This window comes from Chiloscyllium plagiosum, unplaced genomic scaffold (genome assembly GCF_037043375.1).
Source record: "Chiloscyllium plagiosum isolate Xiang-an unplaced genomic scaffold, Cpla_swu_hap1 HiC_scaffold_44, whole genome shotgun sequence".
Classification (NCBI taxonomy): Eukaryota; Metazoa; Chordata; class Chondrichthyes; order Orectolobiformes; family Hemiscylliidae; genus Chiloscyllium; species Chiloscyllium plagiosum.
Window position 1 is genome coordinate 18152729 of NW_028270182.1, and position 17168 is coordinate 18169896.

General features: G+C 40.3%; 1 protein-coding gene across 1 annotated transcript; it reads right to left on the reverse strand.

Annotated features, from left to right (window-relative positions):
* Positions 1–9086: 9086 nt before the first annotated feature.
* LOC148137344 (putative G protein-coupled receptor 139) lies at positions 9087–13175 on the reverse strand. Its single transcript, XM_087982871.1, has 2 exons — positions 13106–13175; positions 9087–10003 (listed from the first exon to the last, which is right to left on the reverse strand). Exons 1-2 carry the CDS (start codon positions 13173–13175, stop codon positions 9087–9089), a joined length of 987 nt encoding a protein of 328 aa, XP_087838997.1.
* Between the last annotated feature and the right edge of the window lie 3993 nt (positions 13176–17168).

Below are 17168 nucleotides of genomic sequence, written 5' to 3' on the forward strand. Positions count from 1 at the left end.
GAAACCCTGAAGTGCAGAAAGAGGTCATTTAGCTCATTAACTCTGCAGCAATCCTCCACAGAACATTCTACCGAAACCCCTCACTCCTCTCTCCACTAACCCCATACCCCCACTTCTGTAGTATTTATCATGGCTAGCCATCATGGGGAAGTGATGGCCTTCTGTTAATCCAACAACTCAAGTAATGTTCTGGAGATATAGGTTCGAATCCAGCCATGGAAGATGGTGGAATTTGAATTCAATTAAATAAAAGTCTGGATTTAAGAGTCGAAAGATGGCCATGAATCCATTGCTGATCATTGGGAAAAATCCCATCTGGTTGACTAATGACATTCAGGGAAGGAAACTGCAATCCTTACCTGGTCTGGCCTACGTGACTCCAGACCCACAGCAATGTAATTGACTCCTAGCTGCCCTCTGTGCAATTAGGGATGGGCAACAAATGCTGGTTTAACCAGCAACACCCACATCCATGAATGAATGTTAAACAAAAAAACACACCTAATCTGTACATCTTTGCAATGTGAGTGGAAACAAGAGCAACGCCAAGCAGGAATAGGGACAATGTGCAAACTCCACACAGACAGTCACCTGAGGCTGGAATAGACACCCAGTCCCTTGTGCTGTGAGGGAGCAATCCTAATGACTGTGTGATGGTGCTACCCTTAAATCCCTGTGGATTCAGGCCAGTGCTAAAGATTTGGTGAGACGATGGCCTATTGGTCTTTTCACTGGACTGTTAAAAGAGAGAATGAGGTAATGTTCTGGGAAGTTGGGTTTGACATTCATCATGGCAGTTTGTGGAATTTCAAATCAATAAATATCAGATGTAAACAGTCTAATGATGATGATTAAACATTTGTCATCGTCAGGAAAGAAAAATATCATCTTGCTCACTCCTGTCCTTTAGGGAAGGTCTGGCCCACGAGGGACTTCAGATCCACAACAACCTGGTCAACGTTTACCTGCCGCCTGTACAAATCGTTTGATATTATCTGCCTGTACTGCTCGCAAAACAAACCTTTTCACTGTACTTAAGTACATGTGATCACAATAAATCAAATCAAATGCATGTGATATTTCCACAAATGAGAAACTACAATTGGAGTTCATTATTCAGGGTAACGGGAGAGATTTACATCTATATTAAAACACCATGTTAAATGTACTGTATTCTGTTCTGTTAATACTATGCAATTCTCTCCAACTCAGTTATAAATAATACTCACAATATTGCAGGTACTAAAGTTTGTTATTTTTTGGAACAGACATTTTTCCCTCTTACTTTTAGTAATTTATTTTTATACATAAAACTGTACGGTCCTCATCAAAACCTCTTTCTCCCAAGGAGGACACACATTACAAAGCAAAAAGCAGCCTGCTCTCACTGGAAAAAATAACTGAGGGAAGATTGTGAATTACAGGTTTAAAAATTGTTAATCTAAATCGAACCACATACAGATGTGAAATTGTGTCAAATTTTCCAGCTTTATATTCATCCTTTTTAATTTAGATAATAAATTAATGTAGCTATGATCCAGAACTTGTCCTAATCTTGCTGAAAGATTAATCAGTACCAAAAATATAATTTGAGTCAACATAATACGTCTATAGGACATTTTATTGAATTAACATAGCTACTCTTCCATTTAAACTGTATATAAAAATCAGATCTGTTTATCTCCAATCGGAAATTTGTAAATCTCACAGCAAACATATGCAAACAGCTGTGAAGCTTTTCCCACTTGCAATCCATTGTATAATTACAAATTATATTCACAGCTCAGTAGTGGGTAGACAGGAATGTAATACAAATGAAGCATTGTATGATACAGATCATTATGGTCCTAGTTCTAACTGTGGGCAGATATTCTATTTAATTTAATTTTCCACAAACAGATAAATTCTATCGTCAGAGATGCTCTTACTTACATAGGGCCACTGTGGCAAGTTGTTCCCCTCCAGTTAATAGCCCCCACTCAGTATAATTTTACTCTGAGAGATGCTCCCACTAACACTTGGACACTAGGTTAATTGTTCCTCTTTGGCAAGAAGCCCACACTTGATACAATTCTCACTGAAAGATGCTCACTGAATCACATTGCTGCTGGAGTCAGGCATTCCTTTCAGGCTATTGACCCACATGCAATACAGTTCTATAGTGAAAGATATTCTCAGTAATACTTGCAAGTGAAGTATTCTTCTCTTACAGCTCCACACTTCCCTTAATGCTGTACCTACAAATACCCAACAAAAGCAAGAACACTTGGTCAGAAGTTCATAATTGAGCAATTACCTGCACTTAGTACAACTCTACAATGACGCATCCTTCCAGCAACATGAGGCCACAGTAATCTGAGGATTCAGCCTGAGCTTCGTGATCCCCATCCAGTACAGTTCCACAATCAGTAATCCCTTTGTTCAGAGTGATTCCTGGAGATCTGGATCAACAGTACGCCACATTCCAATCAATCTCAGTTAAGGAATTACACCACAGAGTTAGTTTGGAAATGTTAACAACGTAGATTAATATCACACATCTGGAACCTGTACTGCCCCAGTCTTGTGCCCATTAAGTTAAGGGTTAAATGTGGCCAAGCACGGTAATGATTCAGCATTCAGACAACACCCCACATCAGTGAGTCGGATGCTCTGGGGAAGTAAAGACTGAACATCAAACGATGAATTAAAAACTCTAAGACAGCCCATCACAGAATGCTACTGCCGCAGAACACTCAGTCTTCTGTGCTGTACTAACATCTTACATTATGGAAATAACTGATAGTTTCTGAATCTTACAAAGTCTTATCAGCGATCAAATCAAATTCGTTTGATGCTTTGCCACTCAGCACTGAATTTACAGCATTTCAGAATTGATGAAACAGGATGTCAGTGCGTCAAAGAGTTTGATCCACTATGTTACTCCCCTGCTGTAAAACACACTATCCCAGATATGTCGCAGCCAGCAGTGTTGATGCAGCAACCCTGACATTTGTAATGTACTGTAGGAATGTTTAGTTTGGTGCTATCATTACTGCAAGCATGTATAAACTTCTGAGTGCTAGCTGGCAACAGCAAATCCCTTCATTACTACCTCACTCCCTCCCCAACACTCTCAATCACCACAAAACAGTCTTGCGGGATGGTTACTCAACACCTCAGTGTTACCTCCAGTAAACCACCTCACCCTGATACAGCGATTCGATCAAGCTGAAACATTTCATCCCAGTAGAAGGAGCTGAACATCCTGAACTGCCCTGTGTGGGGTCAGCTCCCTGAATGGGCCATCCTTAACCAGGCCAGGGTCCAATCATGAACGACTTTCCAAAAAGTGAAAGTAGGTGAGCAGTCATTCCCATTGCCCTCTGCTTTCCAGTCATCAAGAGTGCAAGGAAGAGGTGACAAAATTTCCAAGAGGCAGTTCACTCAAATTGATCAGTACGATCTGAAGCTGCATCAATGTAACCACAGCAAGTCACATTACAACTGTTGGAATTTATATGTCTGTATAAATCTGTGGTGAAAAACACCCTCAGTGTTTGGACAGATATTCCGTGTGAGATTAGGTGCAATGATGTCCCACACCATGAGGTAAAGAACATCATGCAATACCAGGGTTGATAGATGATTAATACCTTTCTAGCAGTGTACTGCCGATGGTCTATGAACCAATTGGCGACACTGATACAGAATCCAACTCACTGAGTCCCTCACTGCTAAATGTCAGGTCAAGTGGAGATCACAACAGCAGGGCTGACTTTCACTCCATGTGGCCGAATGCTCTTCATCACGTTTAGTGTCTCGGAGCAGCACAACAATATCAAATATCCTAAACTGTGCACCATTCACCCCAAACTAATTTGTCTTTAATTAGTGAAAATCCTGTCGTGCCACACAGTGTCCACTGTTCTGAGCCTTATAGACCAGGTACAACAACAGATTTCACAAAGTTAACAGAGTACTGCACTACATGGTGTAACATTATGTTCTCACAGTGACTCGGTCTAAAAATATATCCAGGGGATTCATCTCCAAAATGTCTGTGCCAATAAAATAACAACAATAATAACAATAAATACTTATCCAAATTGATAGCCAAAGACTAAATAACAATCCTAAGTGAAGGCACATGGGAGCACCTTCACATAGACCAGTATTGCAACAAAGGGCAAGTTTCCCAATGTCCTGATGAGAAAGTTGTTTGGTCCTCTGGGAGAATTGCTGCACAACACTCCAGGTCTCAGCTTTTATCCTATTAAACTCTGCACCACAGCACTGTGCATTCTTTTACAAGTGAAACAAGTTGCATGTCTTTTTGACAATCAAAAAATTCAACAATGCACATCATAATTGGAATTCTGTTCCCAATGCCTCTCCCAGCGATCTGTCCTCACAAATAACATGTCTCCACACATCCACTGACTGGTAAAAACACACAGGATGCCATCCATGCTGACCTCTGATTTATCACTCTATAGTGACCTGCCAAACCCACCCATTGTCTAGGTTGTATCTGAGCTCCCACTTAGAGCAGGATCCACCAACAGAATACCTTTACATCAAGGAATGTCACTGAGAGGTGGCTTGTTACAAAACCCATTTGGTAGATAGCAGGCTTTGAACTCGCACAGAGAGAGAGAGACAGTGGTCTTCTAAATACCTTCTCGACCAGCCATGGCCAGTAATCAGCCAAAGTGCATCAATGTGGTCTCAGTGCAAACCCATTCTGGACAGTGTAGAGAAACAGACAATGCTGCACATTACTGAGGAGGCTCCAAACCAACCAAATATTCACTTTAAACTCAGTAAGAGAGAAAGCTGTCGTCTGATACTGGGATTTTCCTTGCTAAATGGAAATAAAAGTATTATCAGTCATAGAGTGGAAATAAGTCTGATTTTGTGCAGGGATTTATGCAATATAAGTTGTTACAAGACTCACCAGGAATGCCAACAACGGCTAGGGTGGTGTAGTAAATTTCTCTGATCATTTGTGTTGGAAAATACGCTTTGTTGTATGTGAAACAGCCTCTCTCTTCCTGCCTCTGTCATTCTCTCAGAATTGGAGAATTCTCTTGGAACCTGAGATGACACAGTTCCAGCGACTTTATTTTCTATTGTGTTGTATTTCCATTGGGAAATTGTGATTACACAGTCACCTTTTTAAAAATCATTTTGAAAAGAAAGACTGGATTAATCTGATGCTGTTTGGTCTCAAGTGCTAATTGTAACTTGTCTTCAAACAACAAGACTTACATTATTTCACACATTATCAGATCAATCACTATCCAAATATCTTTTGATTTTCTTTACAGTGATGACCTTCATTTTGCTGATGCTATTCACTCATTCAATACCTTGTGTTGTAGAGCTCCTTGAGTGCTGTTCCAGTACAGATTGTTACACCACTGCTTTCCTTGGTAATTCAGTTGTAGAGTCATAGAGATTTACAGCACAGAAACATACCATTTAGTCCAATGCATCCATGCCAACCACATATCCTAAATCAATCTGGTCCCATATGCCAGCACTTGGTCCATATCCCTCTCAACCCTTGCTGTTCATAAATCCATCCAGATGCCTTTTAAATGTTGCAACTATACCAGCCTTCACCACTTCTTCTGGCAGCTCAGTTCATGCACACACCACCCTCTGCATGAAAAGGTTGCCCCTTAGGTTCCTTTTAAAATTTTGCCTCTCACCAGAAAACTCTGCCCTCTAATTCTGGATTCCCCCACCCTAGGCAAAAGATTTTGTCTATTTACCCTATCCATGATTTTATAAATCTCTATAAGGTCACCCCTCAGCCTCCAACACTGCAGGGAAAACAGCACCTGCATATTCAGCCTCTCCCAATAGCTCAAACCCTTCAACCCTGGCACATCCTTGTAAATCTTTTCTGTACCCTTTCATGTTTCACAACATCCTTCCAATAGGAAGGAGACCAGAATGGCACACAAAAGTGGTCGAATCAATGTCTTGTATAGCTGCAACATGACATCCCAACTCCTCTGCTCAATGCTCTGACCAATAATGGAAAGTATACCAAATGCCTTATTCACTATCCAGTGACTCAAGGAACTATGAACCTGCACTCCAAAGTCTCTTTGTTCAGCAACCCTCCCTAGGACCTTGCCATTGAATGTATAAGTCCTGTTCTGATTTGCATTTCCAAAATACATCACCTCACATTAATCTAAATTAAATTTCATCTGCCACTCCTAAGCCCATTGTCCCATCTGATCAAGATCCCATTGTGATCTGAGGTAACCTTCATCGTTGTCCACTACACCTCCAATTTTGGTGCCATCTGCAAACTTACCAACAATACCTCTTATGTTCACATCCAAATCATTTACATAAATGATGAAAAGTAGTGGACCCAGCACCAATCCCTATGGCACAACACTGGTCACAGGCCTTCAGTCTAAAAAGCAACTCTCCACAACCACCCTCTGTCTTCTACCTTCAAGCGAGTTCTGGATCCAAATGGTTAGCTCTCTCTGTATTCCACAAGATGTAACATTTCTAACCAGTCTCTCATGGAGAACCTTGTTGAACACCTTAGTGAAGTCCACTCTGCACTCATCAATCCACTTTGTTACTTCTTCAAAAAACTCAATAAGTTTGTGAGACATGATTTCCCACGCACAACACCATGCTGACTATCCCTAATCAGTCCTTTTCTTTCCAAATACATGACAAATCTTGTCCCTCAGGATTCCCTCCAACAAGTTGCCCACTGCCGATGTCAGGCTCACCAGTCTATAGTTCCTTTGTTTTCCTTGCTACCTTTCTTAAATAGTGGCATCACATTAGCCAACCTCCAGTCCTGCAGCACGTCACCCAAGACTACTGATGATACAAATATCTCAATAAGGGGCCAAGCAAGCACTTTCCTAGCTTCCCACAGAGTTCTAAGGTACACCTGATCAGATCCTGGAGATTTGTCCACTTTTATGCATTTCAAGATGCCCAGCACCTCCTCCTTTATAATATGGATATTTTTCAAGATGTCACCATCTATCCCCACATTCTATATCTTCCACGTTCTCCTCCACAGTAAACACTGATACAGGTGTGACATTGCTTCCCAACTTTTAGCTCAGTGCCCTAACTGATGAAGGCCAGTGTGCCAAAAGCTTTCTTCACTGCCCTGTCTACCTGTGACTCCACTTTCAACAACTGTGAACCTGAACTCCAAGGTCCCTCTGAGCCAATGCACTCCTTAAGACCCTACCATTCACCGTGAAACTCCTACCTTGATTTGACTTTCCAAAATACAAGACCTCATAATTATCTATATAAAACTCAATTTGCCATCTCTGAGCCCACCTCCCCAACTGATCAAGGTACCACTGCAATTTCTGATAACCTTCCTCACTGTCCACGATAACGCCTATTTTAGTATCATCAACAAACTTATTAATCATACTTTGTACATTTCCGTCCAAAACATTGATGTAGGTAACAACAGTAAATGAGTCCAGCACCAACTCCTGAGGCACTCACAGGTTTCCAGTCTGACAAGCATCCTTCCACTATTACCCACATCAACCCAATTTTGTATCCAATTTGATTGCTCTCTCTATCATTTGATCTAACCTTCCAGAACAGCCTACCATGTGGAACCTTATCAAAGGCCTTACTGAAATCCATATAGACTACATCTATTGTCCTGATGTTGACAACTTTCCTGGTCACTTCAGCAAAGTATTGAACCAAATTTGTGAGGCATGATCTCCCACTGTCAAGCCATGCTAACTATTCTTCATCAAACTCTGTCTTTCCAAATGCATGCATATCTTATCTCAGAATCTTCTCAAGTCAGTTACCCTGTAGATGTTAAGCCTACTGGTCAATGGTTCTCAAGCTTTTCTTTGCAGCCCTTCTTGAATAATGGCACAATATTCACTACCCTCCAGTCTTACTGTACCTCACTCGTGGTTAACGATGTTGCAAAAATATCAGCCAGGGCTCGTGCAATTTCTTCTCTCAGCTGCTGCAGTGTTCTTGGATATATCTGGTCAGGACCAGGAGATTTATCCACTTTTATATATTTTAATACATCCAACACTTCCTCTACAGTGATATGGACTGTCCCCAAGGTATCACTACTAACTTGAGCAAGTTCCCAAGTTTTCATGTCTTTCCCCACTGTAAACACAAAGAGAGAGAGGATTGTGCGTGTGTGTGTTTAAAAGACAGATATGTAACATCAGCGGTGGATGAAGAGATCTGTGCATAATCCTGTTCTTATTTATTGTGGTCTCATGGTCTTATGCTGTTTTTAATTTTTCCAGGGATGTATGTGGCTGTCGTGGACAAGACGAACATCTGCTGTCTGACCCTCCTGACTGTACACCATAGTGTTTGAGCTTGATCGACCATTTCAAAGTGTAGTTAAGAGTCAGAGACATTGCTGTCACATATATGCCAAATGAGATAACCCCGACAGGTTTCCATCTGGAAGAGGGATTAATGAGACACATTTTCCAGGGATAAAAGCAAAACACGTGGATGCTGGAGATTTGAAACAAAAATGGAGAAACGCAACGGGTCCAGCAACATGTGTGAAGAGAGAGAGAAACGTTTCGACTCCGGTATATGTCTTCTTCGGAACTCAGTTTCTTCATTATTTACTGATATTATCTCTGATCACTACAGTGAGTTGCTACATTCCCAGCCAGTAATTTTTTCCCCCTTATTCATGGGATGGGGCGTCACTAGCCAGGCCAGCATTTATTGCCCGTTTATTATCAGAATGCGAATCTGGTGCGCCAGAACACTGTCCGGGTTTCTGGATTAACAGTCCAGCGATAATGCCACTACGGCATTCACTTTCCGTGACATCACTAGTACAGGCCGAGTCAGAGTTTGCAAATCAAAACACCAATGCAGGACAATATAAAGGAGCTGAGTGTAAGGGTTGGGTCCTTAAAATAATAACCCTGAATGAGATTGTGTTTGTTAGAACGAGCCTTCTCAATTCGGACATATGTAAATCGGGACCCCTTGTCCATAACAGTCTCTTTATAGCACCAGTTTATAGGAGATTATGGGATGAAGTGTAATGCTTGAAATGTTTATTATATGTTAAATTTAAAAATCTTCACAATGAAATTGACAGAAAATTTAATGCCATTCCTTAACTCATTTCTGAACTTACTCTGGGTCCCTGCATAAATAAATGGGTTTATGCATGAACTTAAAATCTGAAGCATGTACCCACTTTCTTCCAGGTTGTATTTGGATTTGTTGTAATTGGAACCTGAGAAATAACTCATGTTTGAAATTCTGACGTAGAGAAATGTTAACACATACAGCAGCCATAACAGGAGGAAACTGCCCGAGATACAGAAGAGCAGGATGATGGACTTTCTCCGGTTCCTCACCTCCGTGTCATTCAGATTTTCCACTTGTTTTCCAACATGGAGTCTTTTGCGAGTTTGAATGGCCTTTAGAATTTGTTTGACAGTCACAGCATTGAGCAGTAAGATCAAAACAAATGGGAGGCAAGGGGTTGAAATGAAATTAATCCAATGATATGCAGCCCATGAAGGCAAGGTGTAAAATATGGACTTAATTTTGCAATACCATGGTACATTACCAATTGTATACAATGGTTCGTAAATGAAATACCAGAATGTATTTTTGATACAGCTCATTCCACAAACTGCCCCTATAACCACAGCTGCTACTTTCTCTGTGCAATATCTTGTCTTCAATTTTGGGCAAGAAATAGCTACAAATCGATCAATAGTGAATATGACAGTTGCCCAGACAGAACAATCCTTGCTTCCAGACATTAGCACAAAATTGACACTAGAGACTGGAGTGACATACAGGACGCTGAATGGGAAGTAAATTCCAACAATACGGTTCAATATTACAGCTGTAATAATGACCAACAGGTCTGTCACCGCCATGAATGCAAGGTAAGAAGTGATGCATCTGGAGAGACCACACCTTCCTCTGTATAGTATCACAACCACTGCCACGTTAGCTGCAATGTGAAAAAAAGGTGAATCCAGAGGATGAATGAAATGGAATAGAGATAAAGTGTGAGCAGAACGATTAGACTTGACTGCCCTATAAAGTTTGTGCCTAATGAGAGTGCAGCCTTATGGTCTAGTCAGAAAATGGTAACTTTAGCTTTAACTTATTCAGATAAAGACATACCATGCACCAGCACTCCCACTGGAGCTACACAGGAGAATCAGGATAAGGTATTTCCTTCATCAATCATGCATTTTGAAACAACATTTAAACACATATAGGTAAGATACCACTTAACTATAGCTCCATAAAAAAGGATTGAGAAAAGGACCAATTCGGAGCATTGCCTCAGTATGACCTCTGCATGTTCACTGAGCAACCATCAGTCACAGGTCATTTTGAAGATCAAGCTGACAGTGAACCACGAGCGGAGTTAGAGACTGAGAATGGAAACCTCGCATTTTGTATATGAAGAAAGAAAAAAACTCATGAAGAAAGAATCCAGATGCCTTACATTTCACCACATGCACACACTTTTTGTTAACAATTTGTTACAAAATACTATTTCGCTGCAGTCATTTGTTACATTCAGGCAAGAAATTTTAAACCCCTGAATACTGCGACTTCACATCATGCATGTTATATTAGGTAGAGTAAGAAATATAACATTGAGATAGTTACCCCTTGATTGTAGCAAACCAATAACAAATCCAATCATTACATTCAATACCTTTCCAGTCTCATCCAGTATGTAAACCTGTCACAAAAGGCAGGAGGTTTAGAGAGGTTTCTGAGGACCATTCCTTTTTACAGAGAGGCGGTGAGGTCTGGAATATACCGTCTGGGTGTGTAGTGAAGATGGAAAACCTGACACCATTCAAACAAAGGATGTGGATGAGCACTTGAGATGGCATAACGTTCAAGGCTCTGGGTTTGAAAGTGGGACTAGTGTAGATTTCGAGTAATTTTTGTTGTTGCAGACTTGATGAGCCTCTTCTACACTATATTGATCTATGCTTCTATGGTTACACTCCTGCGATCCAGATAATGAAGTTGCACACCAGAATCAAGTATTCACTGCATTTTTAGCTTACATTTCAGAGTGAAACATTACATGTGGATACTTACCATCTTCAGTCCATGCTGGTGTCAAGATCTTTCCCTTCATAATCATTTCAAATCAAACTGTTGGGATAGATTGTGAAATAACTACAATGGAGATGGGACTTCAACATCTGACCCAAACTTTGGAACACTGTTTGGGAGTCCAACCACAGCTCGTCAATGGTCCTTTGCCTCAGTCCTCACCTTCGGCAGAACTGGGGTTCCACCATAAGTTGAATCAAAATGACTGGATTCAGAGACCAGAGTGCTCATCTTTACACCATAGAATGTATTGCTTACAGTTTAGCAATTTTGCATGTCAAGTGAACTTCCCTGCATGACAGGAACAGAACATGCAATTATTTTTGTACCATCAGTGCATGTACAGTTATTTCTCAAACTCAAACCTCATGGCACAGTGATAGAGACCCGACTACACTGTCACAAGGCCCTTTTTGGGTTAGGTTTCTCGATATAACAGGCTCAAGAGATGACCCACTTAAAGCTCTCCACAGGTACATAGTTTATGTTATGTTATAAAATCAACTTGTGCGTCAGAAACACTTACATTTTACCATACTTTATCTATTCCTTCAGGGAATGTAGCCATCTTCACTGGCTGGACCAGCATTTATTGCCTCTCTCAGTTGCCCTGAGAATCGTCTTTGAGAGTTTCTCCTGTGAATATCTGACATGCCTTCCCTATCACCGCTGGTCAGAGTGTGTTTAGCTGACTGGATGTCAACTATTGGGAGCTGTATAAGATCAATCTTTTTCCTACAGTCTGTCTTCCTTTAAAACACTATTTAAAAACACACTTAACAAACAATTAAGTTTTTTTTTGCATCAAGTTGCTCACCATTGTACTGGATAACTTGCTGGTCTGACCACCATTAAGGACCAGACCAGATCCACTCAAAATATTTACAGAAGGTGGCCTCGACGCTAACGCTTTCTTATTTCAAACGTAGATGTGTAGTGTCTCGTTACAGATGTGATGCGATTGGTCGAACTACTGACATTAACCAAAACACAATTTATTTAAACTCAGAAGTTAAAATACAAACAAAGGAAAGGTGTTCATAATAATTTAAAACCTATTGGAAAACTTAATTGAATAATAGATGAAGTAATCGAAACAAACTGTTCTAATAAAGTAGCATCCCATAAACACACCTGTTAGCAAAAAGTCAAATTCCAACACAGATTTTTATATGCAGTTCACCAATGCAGGCGGAGCAAACATCAAGAGAAGGTTCAAAGTGAATAATATTGTGGAGACATTCACTGGAGCTTCATCATTTTTCAAATCCCAAAAGTTTCTGCTGCATAAATGTAAAAAAAAACCTAGAAATCCTGGTCCATGAGAGCTGGCCACACCCATTCAGGCTGTTTCCATTGTTTCAACTTTATTAAACAAAAACCCAAAGCTTCACAAACTGTTTGTGACTTTTTCATGGCAAACTCTCTTCAAAAAAAAACAGGACAGCATGGTCTCACTACATTACAGGTGAGACAAATGCACAACATTCTTTTGTAGCTGGTGGTTATCATTCACTAAAATTGGTGGCTCAAATGCTGGAAGACCACCTACAGTCACATTGCCAAGAATGATAAAGGAAACACTTAAAAGGAAGGCCTGACACATTAACACAAAAAAATTTGCAAACTCAAACAGGAGACTGATGATTCACCCGTAGAAATAGTACATTAGATGATATTTTAAAGGAAATGCTATTGTGGGGGCAAACTATTATGTGCAAGTCAAGAAAATATTCAGTTGAAAGAGAGAAATTATAGTATAGTCAAAGCAATGATAAAATCAAAAGATAGAATTATAGCTCAAGAGATATACTAATGTGTTCCAAGAAAACGTGTTTCCAAGAAGGACATTATAATGCTAAAAGGGAAGAAGATGCACAAAACGGACTAGTGATCACAACAATATTATTTTATGGCAGCTAAAATCAGAATGACTTTCAAAACATACAAGAAATTTAAGTACCTGGCATCCCAATAGCTGCAAGGATGGGATAATAAATGGCAAAGAGCAGACCTCTTGGTGCACCATGCATTTCGATAAGATTCACTACTCCACATGAAATGGGTGAGACAATTATACCTGACGTGAGGCTCCCAGGAGCAATTAGGCATTTTGCGTTTGGAAAATGTGAAACTGCAACAGAAAAAAAGTTGTTTTGAAATGTCTGTGGTTTGACGTCATATGCACCAAAGGTGAACTATGAAAGACCCCTGTCTGATCCCAATCACATATTCTCAGATTTAATAAAAAAAATCAGAAACAACAGAATGGAGTCATTACTTACAGCAAACACAAAGAATGCTGGAGAAACTCAACAGGTCTGGCCGTATCTGGAGGGAGAGTTAGTGTTTTGAGTCTAGCTTAATACTTTTTCAGAGCTCAGTTTGTTGCCAAAACAGTTTTTATGAGTTACTGTAACTGGATGGGACACACTGCTGTGACTCTGCAAGGAGGTCCACTTAGACATAAGAGAGACAGAGAGTATTTTGTTTAAAAGATAAATTACAGAATGGAAAAGACTGAAAAACTGTAATGCCAAGATGAAGTGGATTCCAGAGGTGAGGTGAGACAGAGTACCTTTAATATCAAGTCCACAATTTACTTGGTGTGGCTTCAAGGAGCCCCAGCAAACCTGGTGCCAAAGGGAATCGGGGTTAACTCTCCCCTGGTTACAATCATACCTGGGACCTAGGAAAATGTTGTAGTTGTCACAGGTCAGTCATCTCAGCTCCAGAACATCTCTGCAGGAGTTCCTCAGGGTAATGTCCTAACATTCTCATCACCCAAATGCCATTCAATAACCGTCACCAATAAGAGACAATCTAATCACCAATCCTTAACATTCAATGATGTTACCATCACTGTACTCCCCACTATTAACATCCTCGGGGTTAGCATTGACCAGAAACTGAACTGGACTTGCTAAATAAATACAACTTTTAAAGAAAAGCCATTATAGGCATAAAATACTGCTGCACATAACTCACCTCCTGGTTCCCCAAAGACTGTCCACCACTTACAAAGCACAAGTCAAAAGTTTGACAGAATGCTTCCCACTTATCTGTACGAGTACAGCTCTAACAACACTCAAGAAGTTTGATACCAAGACAAAAAAGCCTGCTTTATTGACATTGCGTCCACGAATACCCACTTCTACCACTGTCGCTCAGTAGCAGCAGTGTGTACTATCTCCAAGATGCACTGTCCAAAGTCACCAAAGGCCCTGAGACACCACCTTCCAAACCTACAACTCTACCATCCAGAAGGACAAGAGCAACAGATACATGAGAATACCAACCCCTGCAAGTTAACCTCAAACTCACTCACCTTCCTGACTTGGAAATATGTCGCCGTTCCTTCAGCGTCACTGCGCCAAAATCCTGGAGCTCCCTCCCTAACAACATTGTGGGTCTACCTACTCTGCACAGACTGCAGCAGTTCAAGAAGGCAGCTCACCCCTAACACTTTATGAAGGAGTAACTGGGGACAGGCAATAAATACCGGAACAGTGGTGACCACGTCCTGCAAGTGAATAATAAAGTGCATGCCGGTAAATGCAGAAACAGCAGTGAATCTGATCAACACAACACCATCTTAACTGGAGATGTTCGGGATGGGCCATAAATACTGTTTTAGTCAGGGATCCCCACATATACAAAGTAAAAATAATTGAGGGGAGGACAGTACAATTTATAATAAGAAACATTATTAAAAAATCAAACAGAATTTTAACATAAGGCAAGTAAGAGTGTCAAAGAATAGATAATGATAATAAATTGGCAGCTGATGTAAAAGGTTAGTCATTATACAAATCGGATAATGGTAATCAGACAAGGGCTGATTCTGTCCCAAAATTGCAAATGTAGGTCGTGCACACTGAGCTGAAGTAATAACTGAGAAATTAAGATTTGTTTTATGGGGGGTGATAGGATGGGACAAACACAGGGAGACCTGTGGGAGCAGAGTCCCTGTGCATATTTAAGACTGAGAGAGAGAAATCCTTGTCGGAGCTAATTACTGCACATGCTGGATTCTGTACTGAAAACAAAAAAATGTTGGAAATCACAGCAGGTCAGGCAGCATCCATGGAGAGAGGGCAGGCTAATGCTTTGAGTTTATCTCCATCAGAGATAGATCCTTGATCAGTCGGAGAATCGAGGTTTACAGGGAAAAGGCAGGAAAGTGGTCATGAGGAATTCCAGATCAGCCACGTTCCTACTGAATGGTGGAAAAGGCTGGAGGGGCCAAATAAATAGTAGATCTGAGGGGAGTACTGAGGATCAAAGGGATCTTAGTGTACAAGTCCATAGATCGCTGAAGCTGTTAGCACAGGGAGACAGGATGGTTTAGATGATATGCTCGTCTTCATTAGCCAGTGTGAAAAATCACGCAACACCAGGTTATATTCCAACAGGTTTATTTGGAAGTATTAGTTTTCGAAGCACTGCTTCTTCATCAGGTCGCTGTGTAGCAGGATCACAGCATCATGAAACTGAAACGAAATATTAAACTATGTTCCATCCCAGTCCAACACCAGCACCTCCACATCAGGTCTTCATTCACCAGGGAATAGAATATCAAACATAGTATACAGAATCTGAGTGCATCCCCAGATGTTACAATCTTATAAATGAGGTCTTGATGAGGCAATGGAGACCATCACACATTCAGGTGGATGGGAAATGGGCAGAAGTTCACCAAGTTGCCTTACTGGTGAGTTATAGAAAGGAGGTACTGCAGGTAGCAGATGAATTACCAGTAGGAGGTCATTTGGGAGTAAGGAAAACTTATACAAAATACAAAAAACATTTTTATTGGCCTGGACTGCATAGACACGGGGTTGAATTCTGCAAAACATATCCGGTAATAGGAAAACCCGACAGCAATAAAGCCAACACCTTTAATATCCATTACTGCATTTGAAGGACCTTTTACAAAGGTTTTAATTGATTGCAGAGGACCGTTATTAAGTGGGAATCAATATTTGTTGACCATAATGGCTGCATCTACTAATTTTTCAGAGGCCATTCCATTGCATAGTACCATGGCAAAACGGATTATAGAAGTTAACCTTTTACTCAATGTGGACTACACTCAGAAATACAATCAAATGAAGTGTTACATTTTCATTAAAATTATTCCAGGAATGGACAGCTTAGAAATAATACAATGCAAATCCAGAATAGCAGGGAGGTTTAGAACAGTAGCACCAAACTTTAAAGACCTTGTCAAGTGCTCAGAGTTGAGTCTGTGCAGGGGATTGGGATAAAGGAATTCCACTTGTACTTTTGAAAATGGAGTGCACCAAATGAATCTTCCAAGGTTAGTTCATTTGTATTAGTTGTTAGTTGTGAGATGAGAGGACCACTGAAATTAATTAAGGCAAAATTGTTGAGTCAGAGTTCAGAGACCACATATTTGGATTATTTGTCAAATTTTTAAGATAGGTTAAATTGAGTGGATAACTTGGCTAGATATCATATAAAAAACAGCGTGTGATGAAACCGGAAGCAGACAAGAAATCAAAAACTCACAGTTTTGTTAATTGAGACAATGTGTTAGTGTTACTTCCATTGAAAGGTGAACCTCTAAAGAAAGGTTTAGTGAACTTTATCCAGTCAAATGGAAATAGAGTGAGGTGAATTGTTTCATAAGAATGCCAAGACAGAAAGAAATCTTCAGAGTGTGTCATGTGAATATGCTCAAATAGAGATAGAGTTAGATAGAGAAGAAAAGCAGAAGGAAAATGTTTTACTGATTATAACAAAGAGTGAGGAACCTATTTCAGAGGATTCTGAATTGGACATTGCTCAAATTAAACTGGACAGTGCAGAAGCTCTCAAAAATTGAGATAAATTATTGAGATATCTTCCAGAGGAAAGTCAAACTGATCTGCAAGAGCTATTACAATTACACAGGGAGATATGTGGGAATAAGCTAGGAAGTACTAATCAAATTACATAAGATGTAAACAATGGAAATGCTGTTCCAATTCAGCAATATCGTTATAGACTTAATCCTGTCA